Raw genomic sequence first — 13,172 nt, 5'->3', positions numbered from 1 at the left:
CCTCCCCCGGGACTTCCCTAAGGTATTCCAGAGAACTGGGATCCAACCGGACCTCAGTCACATCTTCCTGGCATGTGACTACGGCTGCCTGGTCCCCAGTCCAGAACCTCGCCTCTTGTCTGCTAAGTACCACCTCCGTCCCACAACCTGCTCCATCAGCGCCCGCACCTTTGGGTTCCTGGCAAGTGGCAGGTAATGGGAAGGGGCTTTGGTAAAGCAGAGAATAGGCCTCTCTTCTGTGGGACAGTTACCATGAAAACATGAAATGGGTTTCAGGCCACCCCTGTGGTGCACCTCTGGGATGTTCCTGACTTTGGGAGACTCATGAAGGCCTCTGCACAGAGTTGGGAGACAGTCCCCATCTCGCTCTCCTTTTTTCCTTTCCCTCTGTCACCACATAAATCTGGCTTGATCAGCCAAGGAGAATCCACACATCTGACCCCTGGCCAGGTCTGTGATGAGCCTCTCTGGGGACTCCTGTTCTGAGGAAGCCGCACCACCCCGACCTCTCCCCACGAAGGGCACACCCTTTGCAAAGCAGAAGGTGACATTTTTCTAGTGCACACGTGGAGGCCTTCTGATTTTTATTTTCCAAAAAGCCTCCCCATCAGTGCCATGGGGAACCCCAGAGCCAACCAGAGAAAGGCAAACCTGCTTACTAGGAAGCATGGCCCCTGTTTGGGCTGGTGGGCCCCCTCTGTGGTGGGCACAGGGGGCTCAGGGGCGGGCAGCAATGGTGGGTGGGCCTTGAGGGAGGAGAAGGGCCAAGGCCACGTAGAGGGCAATGTGCCAGTCATGCACGTCACTGTCAGTAATGTGTGTCCCGGGAGACCAAGCTAAGCGGAAGGGCCAGGGGAAGCTCACGTGGCCCCCTTGGGTAGAGCTGGGCAAATGGGCTATGGGGTGATCAGCACTGTGCCCCAAAACTCCCCCAAACTACATCATTCCTAGAAGGAATTGTTAACCCCCCCAAATCAAAGGCCCTCCCCCACCCTACCCCTCCCATCTTATTTTCTTAAATATATATAATATGATCCCATCCACACAGTTTCTTCTGCTAGACCTACTTAAGCATAAATAGTCAACACCATACTTGATTAGCATATTGAGTTGCCCAGTACTTTCAGGCACCTGCTAAAATAGTTCTTTGACACGGGACTCTAATAACTGAACCAGAAGCCTCAGGAAAATTAACTTCAAAATATGAACTTTTTATGATCAATAGTTTGCATAGAGGTCTAGAACCAAAATAAACCCACACTTGCAGATGTTCAAACATGTACTGGCAACTCTTTCCCCCATGGAAAGGGACACAGACACGACATTTGCAACCTTTAGCCAGATGTTTATTAGAGGGTTAAGCCTAAGTTGCAAAGCAGAACACTAATTGTGATACTGGCCGCAGTAATAATGTCCTGTCACTGCAGGCATAGGTCTGCAAGCTCCAGCAGGGTCGGGAAACCAGAGAGCTAAGTGTCAAGATCTCTCTGCATGATGAAATACGGCCACTGAGTTACACCTGGCCAAGCCCTGCCAGCCCCAAGAAGCTCCAGGACTGAGGAGCCCCTGTGAACCCTAGGAAGGGACACGTGGACAAGCCCAAGTCCCCAGTACGAGGCAGAAGCAGGCTTTTTCCTTCTCAGTTTCTCCCTTTCTCCGGGCAATACAGAGGAAAGGGAAGAGGAACTTCCCTCTGAAGTCTTGGTGATTTCTTGTTAAGTACATATATAAATATAAGCGTGTTGAAAGCACATTCTTAATAAAATTATTAATAACTCAGGGTCAGGATGGGAGGAGTCATCTTGTGGGGATCACAGGGTTTTGATTTGCAGTGTGTTCCCTATTTTCGTGACTAGATGCTGGCATGCCCAAGCAGCCCGTCCTGGCCAGCACTGGTTACACAGCGCAGGCTCCACAGTGCCCCTGGGCGCCCCAGGAACCTGCTGCACAAGGTCCCCGAGCTGGACATGCTTCTTGATGTTGCACACATGACTCTCTTTAAGGCTAAGGATCTCTCTAAATTAAAATTAAAAAGACAAAACACAGCTGTGTGTGTGTGAATACACACACACACACACACATGCACACCAGTCACCAGAACTTACCGGTAATAAGTTGAAACTTACTACCGATAACAAGTAACATGAAACACCCCAGAAGTTGGAAGTGGGGTTCCCTGAAACAGAATCTAGAGAGAACAAGCACCCAGTAAATAAAAAGGCCACCAGTGGGCACCCATCCTCAGGGAAAAGCACAAACGCCGCTGAGGACATGTGAGGGTACCCAAGTGAACAGAAGTGCTCTGAAATGTGTGCTTTCGGGCAAAGAATCACCAGGGGCAGAGTTTATAAACAGGGGGGTCCTGTGAGGGCCCAGGAAAGGCAATGTTCAGGGAGCAGCAGGCCTGCTCAGCCAGGGAGAGACTAGAGCTCGGCGTGTGCCATGGCAGTGGCCCCCAGTCGCAGGTGTGCCACCAGGGTCTGCCACCCCTAGGCCCTCAGCTCCAGGACAAGGCCTAATGACAACTCTGGCCTCATTAAAATGTTGATAATGAGAAAGATGTAGTTTGGCCAGGGAATACAATGAGCCTTCATAAAGTTAGGATTTTATCTTTCACAATAAATTAAGAAATTGGACATTTGAATTCTACATTATAGTCTCAACTCTGGTTCATTGGGAGTCTGTTCTAGGTGCTGGACCAACCTGAGCAACTAATCTGCAGAGCTGGGCTGCACCCAGGGATGAATCCCCAGAGGTGTTGGTGGAGAAGACGCTGAAGTCCAGCCTGGACCATGCACAGCCCACTCTGCCAGGGGTAGAGAGAGTTGCCCCACACCGTGTATCTGCGCCAAGAGCCCTGTGCGGCCCTCCCAGCCCCTCTCCAGTCCCTTTGCCCCTCCAGCACCTCTTCATCTCTGCCATGACCATCCTGTTCAGGGTGCTTTCTTCTGTCACCTAGATGGTCGTTAACAGCTGCCTCCCGAGCCCCCAGCACCCCTGCGCCCAACCACACGCTAGACAGCACCCCGCCAGTCCAGCCTGGCCAGCGAGACCACCTGCACATGTGGAGACGGCGCCAAGCGGCTTAGGGGCTGGGAGACTGTGAAGGTTGGCAGGGCGCCTGCCCTCGGAGCTCGATTCGCTCCAAGGCTGGTGTAAAAAGTAAGCCAGTTACCTCACGGCAGGTACTAAGCAAACAATGTGAGGGTGCAGTGAGAACGCGACTGACCCGGCCTCGTGCACAGCTGCCGCTCGGTACCGCTTCCCACTGCTGCCGCTCGAGGGCTCCCTCCTGCCACCGGGCCGAGGCAGGTGCTGGCTCTCCACTTGGACCTGCCTCCCTCCCGCTGTGCCTGCCGAAACCAGCACTTACGCTTCAGGGTCCAAATTCAGCACCACCTTTTCCAAGCTGGCTTCCCTCTCCCAAACTGGCAAGCTGGCTCTCCATCCCCTCCCCCTCACGGCCCCTGGAGCGCCTCCACAGGGTCCCATCCTAATTGCCCATTTTCCCACCTGCCAGCCCCACTGACGGGGCCCAAATCAGACTCCCCAGAGAGACTGCGAGGAAGCTGCCAAGAGAGGTTCCTGGCCTGGAGAGTGCAGCACAGCCCCGCTCGGGGAATCAGAGCCTCTAAGAGCAACGCCCAGGGTGGCTCAGCTCTGCCTCCCACCCATAAGATCCAGATTCAGGCAAAGCTGGGCTAACATTTTTAGTTTTCCATGTATTTCTTGGCCTCTCTGAGCCTCAAGTGAATGAAATAAATAATGCCCTTCCTGTGGGTTTATAAAGCTTCAGAATGATAGTTTGCGACCTGCAGGGCAGCAGACAAGTATCAGGTAATCATTGCCGGTGCCAGATCTGGTCCTGCGGCAAGGAAGGGTGAGCAGGAAAGGGCATCAGGTCAGGCCGCAAGGGGTGGGTGACCCTACTGGGTTGGGGCCAGCCCAGAAAACCTGTTTTCCCAACGCTGCCGGCTCACCCCCTGCACACAGCGTGGAGGGCTTCCTGAGGCTCTGGCCTCGAACTTGGCCCCTGCTCCTGAGTTTTCCACAGAGACAGGGTTCCGGCACATCCTCACAGGTAGGAACTGGGTGACATACCAGGGCTTTTAGGTCTGGCACATGGGGTACCTTTAGTGCATTTCCTGTGCTACCTCCAGGCAAGCCTGTGGAGTCAACAAGCATTGTGATGCTCGAAGACGATCACTGATCACACCCCTCAGGGGCTGCTGCCAGCACAGAGGGTCCTCTGAACCCCAACACAGCTCCCAGCCCGAGCCCCTTGCTGGGAGCTTCCAGGCATTAGAAACAGAAACTCAGAACATGTGCCAAGCCTGCCATCTGCAGTCAAAGGGCTCATGTATATTAGCTGCTGCGTCCGCCTGCCTCTAGTTCACACCAAACCTGTTTTGGGAGTTGAAGGTTAAATTTCCTTCTTCCCCAACTGGACTTAGACAAGGAAAAAATTAAACTGCTCTTGAAGCCAGCATGTGTCCATCAAATTAAAAGCTGGATATGGAATAAGAACAACTTCATTGAACAATGTACACAAAGCAGAGCCCCCAAGGTAAAAGCGGTAATTCCAGGGGAGCCCCCCATTCAGTTCCCACACTGTGCAGGGGGAATATAACTCGAATCTCCTAATTTCTTTCTGTTCACATTGAGGATCAGTTTATCTTGCAAGGTGAACTTAATTCACTTTTCCTAGAATCCACTGAACTACTTTCTAGCAGAGGCAATAGCCAGGATTACTGCTGGAGGGGCAGGCTCTGAGCTCACTTCCTGGTCTTCAAAGGCAGACATGCATGGCGCTCACACCTCGGGGAAGGAAGAATGCATTGTGCATGAAGTTAAATATGGCTAGGCTGCCCTTTGTTAACAAAATGTATAGCTTTTGGTAAATTCCACCATGAAGAACACGAACCATGGATAAAACATACAAGAGGTACTTCCCAAGCTGGGAAATTTAAAACACAGGAGCAGTTTACGCAGCACAAGCCTTGTGAGAAGCGATCATGACCACTGAACAGCAACCAAAACTGCAGGAGGGCTCTTGAGGCTGCCTTATAGGCATCACAGTTAAGGTTAAAGAAATTGCCACAGCAGCAGAATTAGGGTAAAAATATTTTATCCTTAGTTCTCAACACATAACAACATGATTACACATGTATTCAGTTTAAAATAAAAAACAGGTTTACAAATCACTTCTGGATACTAAAAGTAAACTCTGAACTGCTTTTCTTTTTGGCAGCACCAGCCTAAACTCTGTGGCTTTGTAATATTTCAGAAACTTCAGGTACATTACAGTCTTCTTAGAAAGGCCCAGTACTTCAGAATTCCTGGAGTAGCTGTGGAAAAAGAACATTACTGGCAACAAATATTACAACAGTATTTCAAGACCCAGAGGAATATTATTTAGACATTCATAAATGTATACACATATATTTCAGCTTATATCCTAAATACTTTCTCTGTCAACAAATTTATACTTTTTTTTTGGTTTAGGGGGAAAAAAAGTACTTTATAGGCAAATTGTTTTGGCTGTTATGTGGATAATTTTGTGGCCACGTTTTCCCTTCTCATCCTGTATCTGGGGCCTGCACACATGTGCAGCTGGGCAGCTTCATTCTCTGGGGTCTCCACAGAGCTCACCTGTGACATACCCTTACATGCATGGGAAAACTGTTCTTCTTATCAGGGACTCTTTGTGGTAGAATTTGGAGAAACTGGGTTGCAACATCGTTTTTAGGGAGAGGCTGAGAATATTTTTTCATTCTTGTGGCTCTGTGTGCTTAAACAATCTGAGTTGGTGTAAAGGACTGGCCCACAGAATTGCTTATGCCATCCCAGATGCCTGCTGCCCCAAGCTGCACCCTGCAGATGCCATCCTGGCCTGCATGTGGTATTCTGCCCACGAGGAAGCATTACTGGTGCCCAAATCAGAAACTTTAAATAGCTCAATGATATTGATGCTTTTCCCCTTCAGCTTCAAAAGCAATCATGACCGAATACTTTCGACTATGAGGCAGAGTTCATTGGAATAACAAAAAACACCATTTCAAATATCATTTAATGAGGTAGCTGAGATCTCATATCAAATCTACAGCATACACAAAGGTGCTTAATAAGTGCTCAGGCAGTTTTAAATGTATTCTTAAACACAAACTGCTGTAGATCCTAACAAACGCTCTTCCTTCCTGACTCCTGAAGGTGCATGCAACCTTGTGAGAGGCCCTGCAGAGAGAGCCCGCGTGTGCAGAGGCTGGGGCAGGAAAGTGGGGTGAGGAGGAGGGTGCTCTGCATGCAGCTCTGCCTGAGGTGGGGGTGTTCTCGTGGCGCCATGATGCAGCCAGGGCCACAGAGGACAGACACCAGGGGAACTCGGGGACACAGGCTGTGAAGGGGACCTTGACTTGCAGCAGCAGGAGCCACAGCCTGGGTACTGTCATCAAGAGCGCGGCAATACTCAGAGCACCCCAGCCCTTGTGGGGCCCCTGGAGGAGCCCTCTGCGGGGCTATGTCCTCCTGTGGTCCCCTGATGCCCTCAGTTCTGGAGAGGCCACTGCTTTCAGCTGCGCAGCCTGAGTGCTCCTCACCGTCTGCTCACAGGCACCGGCTGCTTCTGGCCAAGCAGCTTCTCAGATGTCAACCTCAAAAGGCTGCCATGTAGTCTTGGACAAAGGAAAAGGTGGCAGCACCAAGTGGCAGCCTGGATTCTGTGACTGCTCCAGCAGAATGAACATTCAGAGTTTGCACTGCACAGCTACATCCATGCACGTGTGCACACACGCACACTAGTCACACATAGGAGTGTATTCACACAGAAGCATGGCCTAGAGGGGCACCCCAGAGCAGCACCCCCAAGCATCCCAGGCACAGGGTAATAAGCTCAGGCTCAGGATGGGCAGGAGGGAAGGACTGAGGGGCCTGGGGCAGCGTGGCTGGGGCTGCAGGAAGGAGCCTGGGTCCACCTTCACCACCTCCCTGGGTTGTCCTCCATGCTGGGCTGCCAGCACACCAGGGTGCCCGCAGGGCCTCACTGAAGACAAGTGGGAAAGGCAGGCCCAAGCGCGCCCAAGTTAGGTCTCTGTTGTACAGTTGCTGTAGGCTGGAGGGGGCGGGGCCTGAAGGCTGCTCCACCGCCTTGCGCCAGGCCAGGACTCCACATGCCCTTGTTCTTTATATTTACCCAGAATGTTTTTGGCTTCTTCTGCATCCCGCAAAGGGCTCTCTCCATATTCTTCCTTCAGCCACTGCCGGTACTGGAGAAGTTGGACACAAAGCCAAAATGTCACACATAAACCTGTGTCCATGTAGACTTTTACCTACTACTCAGTGGCACAGATTTGCCACATGTAAACAGGGAAATTAGTGGGCATTGGGCAATCGCAGCTCTGTGGTTGGCCAGCCAGTGTCAAGCAAGAGAAGTAACTGCTTCTTCAAGTTTTGGCCCCAGGACATGAAAGCAAGTCAAACCAAGGAAGCGGCACTTGACCCAAAGGGAGAGAAACAGAAGCTAACAGGGCCCTGAGAAGACGGTAAAGGGTGAGATACTGTGATGGCAATTGGGGACAAAGGGACCAGGGACCATGTCATAGGGGATGAGGAGGGGCGTCTCAAACAGACATCCTCTGGGGCTCTCCAGCTCCCACCTCTGTGATTCTAGGTGTGTACAGAAAGACCGGGCATCTTCCCAGGGGCTGCTGCCTACATCACCAAAGTCCCCTGAGCATGGTTACCTGATGGACTTCATGCTTCTCAAACTCCTGGAGCTGTCTCTGGAAGCCCAGGTTGGGGTTGGCACAGGACCTCCCTGCACGCACAGTGTGCAGGGCATCTTCCCAGCCAAAGTCGGTGACGGTCATGATGTACGCGATCACCAGAGTCACGCTCCTGGAGACACCAGCCAGGCTGCAGGGCCAAAAGAATGCCAAGCAGTGGATGGGGGTTAAGATCCATCTCCCAGCCCAGGTGGGGCAGGACATTCTATGAACCTCATTTAGAAGGTCTTCCTGCCTTGGAGTATGAGTAGACAGCAAGCCAGTATGCCACCAGGAAATTATTCAGAAAAGAACAAGCCTCTTCCGCATTTATTATGCTAGGCTCTCAAGCAATTTTTAGCTGTGTTAGCCTAATTTTTCATAAGTTTCCTACTGGCTATGGCTCTGGACTCTTCAGTTTTATGATTCCCAATCACTCCTGAGCCCCTCCTCAGATATTCCCCAGTTCTCAGGACAGATAAAATATCTAAAGCACATCAAGGGAACTTGAGGGGTCTGGGATCTACGCAATAAATCCATCTAACCTGCAGCAGTTTAGAAGGCTTCACATTTTTTAAAAGTCTGGTTTTCTTAGATATATGAGGGAAAACCTACAATTTAAAAACCCATTAAATACAGAGGGCTTTACCAAATACTTCATGTTTTTCTTGACATAATTAAGCACAGCAACAGAGCAGGGACTCTCCAGGTGCTCTGGGGTGGGGGGCAAGGTGGATGCTCTGTAGGCAATGACGGTTAATTATGTCTAGGAAGTTGAGTAAGGGGACCAATTTTAAGTGTACATGCAAATTAAAGTGGTCACTGTGCGGCTGTGTATCAGACTTAGAGTGTTCTCGTGATGGTCTAAGATGGGGAAGTTTAGAGAATTCTCAGTTTTAGAAAAGCCTATCTTCAGATTTACACTACTATATGAAATACGAATTCCTAGAATATCAGGCCTATACATATTCAAATAATAATAATAACAATAATAATACTAGTAAAATCACTCTCAGGTGGCAGTTCCCTAGGGCTTTATATCAGAAATACTGAGAGAGCTTTTTAAAAACACATCTTTTTGGGCTACAACCCTAGAGATTCTAATTCACCAGAAGTCCTAGAAGCCCAGGCAGAGAATTTCAGAACCCCCTTTAAATGGCTCCAATTGCACTCCCAAAGTGCTTTAAAGCAAATGTACATGAATGTTACAAAACCTATAATTTGTATTTATTACATATATGACTCTTTTGAAAAGCAAAATGAAAAATCACACTACTTCAAGAACTGTATAAAACTACAGAACACCATATTTAGAGCAAGCAAGTCAGTGTCCCTGCTCCCCTATTAAAGGTTACTGGCCCTTAGAACAAAGTTCGGTTTTCATGAATGGCTCTTCTGGACACCATGCAATGGACTCCCTCCATCACAGTAGGACTGCTTCCCATCTTTGCACCAGCACTCCCCAGGACACAGCACTTTGCATGCCCAAAGGGTTTGCACTGCAATAGCAACTCTGGAAGAACTCAAAAGATTGTTATACTTTTAGCTAAATAATACTAACCCTCATTCAAGACAGAAAGAGGATGTGTTCAGCCTGCCCATTAGCAGACAGCAGAGCTCTGGCTACAGAATATTGGCTGCAGGTTCCCTAGATGTAGTAGTTGTAAGTATGAATAATGGAGGCAATCAACATGGAGCCCACCCTTACTAGGAGCCCACTGTGTGCCAGGTGCAGAGTTATAAGCTTTGTGTGCGCTGCCCTTGGGACACGTGTGTTGGGCAGCTTTCTCTGCACAAGTGTACATATATACACATACAGAAAGCACAGCTGAACGCTGGTGGATCACTGTCTATGAACTGTTTAATTCTTGGAGTCTATTCAGATCTTTTCAAGCAAAGTAGTAAGCCAATCACACATAAAAGCCCCAACCTATAAAGAAATGGAGAAGAAATGGTCATTCTCGTGTTACAGTGATGCAATGCTAAACTCCCACATATGCAAGAAAACTCTCCAGGAAGAAGCAGCATTCTAAAGGCCACTGAAGTTTCAGGGGTGAGCCTAGTAAAATCTGTGCCCCTGAGGCTGTGCAGGGGAATGCTAGAGGACAGGGAGAAACAGAGTTCTGGTTGTCCAGTGACCTTGCCATCCCTGTAAAATCCTAACTGTGAAAATGAAAATTCTAAGTGAAAATGAAAAAAAAAAAGCTTACTGTTCACTTTCAACAAAAGCAAACTATACTAACAAACAGCAGAGTCAGGTGAGGTGTGTGCTCATGATTCAGACGGTAGATAAAACTTTTAGGAGATCAAATAATCAACAATACACAGAAAGGCACTTGATGAGAAACCAAACTGAGTAGGATGTGCTAAGCTGTTATTAGGCAAGAGGCATACATACCAGTGTACGAGGCAGCCCTCGCCCCTGAGTCGGCACTCGTGAATGAATTTAATGCTTTCTTTGAAATGTCTTGTCCTGGGGGAAGAAAAAAAGAGAGAAGTGACATCTCTCTACTTTACTCAACATAAGATGGCAAGAAAAACCTGCCTGAGGTTTCTTGAAAAGGTCTCAGAATCCCACAGCTTCAAAACCCTCGTCATACTGTTGGGGTCAGCGCTGCCTCAGCTTTAGAATCTGGGGCTTGGGGAGGGCTGCCCGTTTTCTGGGATTTTCAGAGTTTCTCTGCAAGGAATCTCTGAAACACACAGCTGCCACTGACTGCTGGGAAACGGACAGCCAACCAGTCCCATGATCTGTTTGGGCCCTTCAAGGCTCAGCAGCACACCAGCGACCCCACAGCCAGGAGCTGGACATTCACAGCCATTCAGATCAGGAAGGTGTCCACATCCTGCAGGTCCCCAAAGTCCTAAAAGCTAGTTTACTTCCAACAATCTGAAAAACCTAACACTCTCCCTCAACCTACTAATAACTGGTTTTCCTTGACTTTAGTAAGGTCCTCCTGCACATCAGCAGAGAGCTGTGGGGCAGTGGAAACTGGAGCTGCAATCCCTGCTTGGCCACTTACTGAGTGCATGACCTTGGGAAAGTCACTTAGCTTCCCCTTATTCCCAGCGTAGAAGTGAAGTTTTGTCTTACAGGTGGGACAAAGTAATCCATGCCAGTACGCTTTGCAAACTCTCAAGTCCTGTATGACGTAGAACCATGGTCCTTACTCTTTCTGACCTTCGGCTTTTTCCAGCCCTTTCTCCTACATGTGTGCACCAGCACCATTTGGGGCACATTATGCACTGGTTGGTGAGTTAAGTACAAATGCTCTGAGTGGACCTACAGACTACATGCTTCCTGATGTCTTCTACCTCTGAGTGGCTTGTGAAGCAGCAAAACACCTAAAGCTGCCCATGGACTAAATTCACCTCCCTTTAAACTGACTGAGTACTAACCACATGCCAGAAACTCTGCTAAGCTGCAGGAAAGTCAGAGATGAAAAAGACACAGTTCCCAAGTACACAAACTAGGCCTCCCGTCTCAGGAAGGATGGCAGGGCAAACGAGCCTAATGAGAATGGGAAATTCAGATGCGGCATAACAAGCTCAGTCAGGTACTGATCACAGAAGAAATTTAGCCACCTAAGTGTGGGTGCCCAGCTGGATTAGGACAGGCCGGCAAAGGGGGAAAGTGTGAATGTGCATGCATGCACATACATGTTCTGAAACCAACCATATGGCATGGCATTGCCACACATGGGAAGTCCAAGGGGTCCAACCCATGGACTCCAGACTCTTACCTGGACTCTCCAACTACCACAACATTGCAAGACATGCACCTGCTAACTTTCCCAGAGACAAATGCTCCCACACATAAACTTATCAAGTGACTCAGGGCATTGCAACTCTGCTCCTGAACATGGACTTGGTATAAGGCAGGCAAGAAAAGACTCCTGCCGTAATCCTGAAATCTGAAGTGTTTGTACTAAGGAGACCTCAGAGCAGGGCTGTGAAGCAGCAGCCCAGGAAAGTCAGGCAGCAAAGCCAAGTGCATGGAGGGAGTTGACATAAGGCGATGAGGCAGCAGGGTCCCAGTCCCAGGCATGCCATTGCAGGCAGCAGCGAGGGTTCCATGCTAATAGAGCTCAGGCAAAACCAGCAAGCTAGAGTTTGCAATAAAGTCTTCTGATTTTGAATTATCCAAACTTTAAAGTTCAAAGATGAGTGGCTGACATGTTCTGTTACACTGATTTTGTTTTGGGCAGCAAAGAGCACACAGTCCCTTGGAATATCCCACCTTCCCTCCAGTTCTACCAAAGAGAGGTGAGGGAAGGCTGTGTGATGAGGAATTCTGGGAAAGTTTTCTCTTCCTGATGCAAGGAAAGCCATCTCAGTCTTCCCAGGAGTCCTACCTAACAGGGAGCTGGAGGTGCGTGCCATGCCTGGAGCTGCATCAGCAGCCCTGGACCCAGGAGACAGGCCTGCGGTGGATGGCTAGCAGGTGGAAGGGGGCCTCAGGAGGTGCTGTCCAAGCCTGGGGGCACTCATCTCCATGATTCTTGGTCAGAGGTGTAAATAAATGTCTTTACAACTTAAAACACTGTCAGTCAGTACTCTGTTACTCACACAAAATACAGTCGATTCATCTGGTCTCAGAATGGGTTCAGGCTGCCTGTCTGCCAGCTCATGCGTGGTTTATGCAGTATGGCCTATCCTCCTCCATAGGGTAAGTCCTGCTTATAGCAGACAGGCCAGAGGAGGGGATGGTTTGCCTGCAGACCCTTGTTGGCTAGCAGTGGAGGGGCGTGGCCTTTGTCTGCAAGGCTGACCACCCCAGGGCACCCGAGAGCTCTGGGAGGCCTGCTCTACACCTGCAACATGTTCTTGCTTGTCCTTCATGGGTCTCTTTCTGGCCAAGGAGAGCTGCAGCTGAGACAGGCACGTAGGGGAGAACAGAGCAACCAGAGGAGAGAAATGAATGACAGCTGCCTGGGTAAGGGCATGAGCCACAGGCTGCCTCGAACAAGCTGCCAAGGCCATCCAGTGACACACAAGCTAACACTGCCCCTCTAGGAGGGCAGGACCCAGGGTCTCGGACACCTGGCTTGTGCTGCGGAGCTCACCAAGATCTTGCAAAGTGACAGCTGAATCTCTTTACTGAAAGAGACCTGAGAGTGAGGACAACTTACGTCCAGCTTTCACACCTGCACGTCCTGACCACATGCACAGTGAATGCTGGGGCCTAAATATTGTGGGGTGTACCTGGGTTCAACAGTTAGCCTTGCCATGTCTCAGGATAAGCAAATGGGGATGTGGTTAGGAAGGCAACGCCCAAGCCCACCAGAGCCCACAGCAGGCGTGACGGAGCCCAGGAGCCAGGAAGTCTATGGAGGTGCCCCACTCCCTGAGGGCCCTCGCCTTGCTCAGCTCTATCTGCATCAAGCATTAAGTCCAGACAGAGCCCCCCGA

At 49.8% G+C, this 13,172-nt stretch overlaps 1 protein-coding gene across 3 annotated transcripts in view; it reads right to left on the bottom strand.

Annotated features, from left to right (window-relative positions):
- Positions 1 to 5,111: 5,111 nt before the first annotated feature.
- DUSP22 (dual specificity phosphatase 22) overlaps positions 5,112 to 13,172 on the bottom strand; it is a 54,223-nt gene continuing 46,162 nt past the window's right edge. Inside the window, exons 5-8 of one of the 3 annotated variants that reach the window (XM_036888738.2) lie at positions 10,159 to 10,233; positions 7,740 to 7,911; positions 7,190 to 7,262; positions 5,112 to 5,367 (exon numbers count right to left, since the gene is read on the bottom strand). In XM_036888738.2, the coding sequence (XP_036744633.1) occupies positions 5,195 to 5,367; positions 7,190 to 7,262; positions 7,740 to 7,911; positions 10,159 to 10,233 (493 nt within the window). In that variant the 3' untranslated portion in view covers positions 5,112 to 5,194. Of the gene's footprint in view, positions 5,368 to 6,051; positions 7,263 to 7,739; positions 7,912 to 10,158; positions 10,234 to 13,172 lie in introns of those variants that run through there. The other 2 variants (XM_036888737.2, XM_036888736.2) reach the window with 2 other exon arrangements.

This window comes from Manis pentadactyla, chromosome 16 (genome assembly GCF_030020395.1).
Source record: "Manis pentadactyla isolate mManPen7 chromosome 16, mManPen7.hap1, whole genome shotgun sequence".
Classification (NCBI taxonomy): domain Eukaryota; kingdom Metazoa; phylum Chordata; class Mammalia; order Pholidota; family Manidae; genus Manis; species Manis pentadactyla.
Note: the sequence above shows the minus strand (reverse complement) of the source record. Positions and strands in the feature narration are given on the sequence as shown.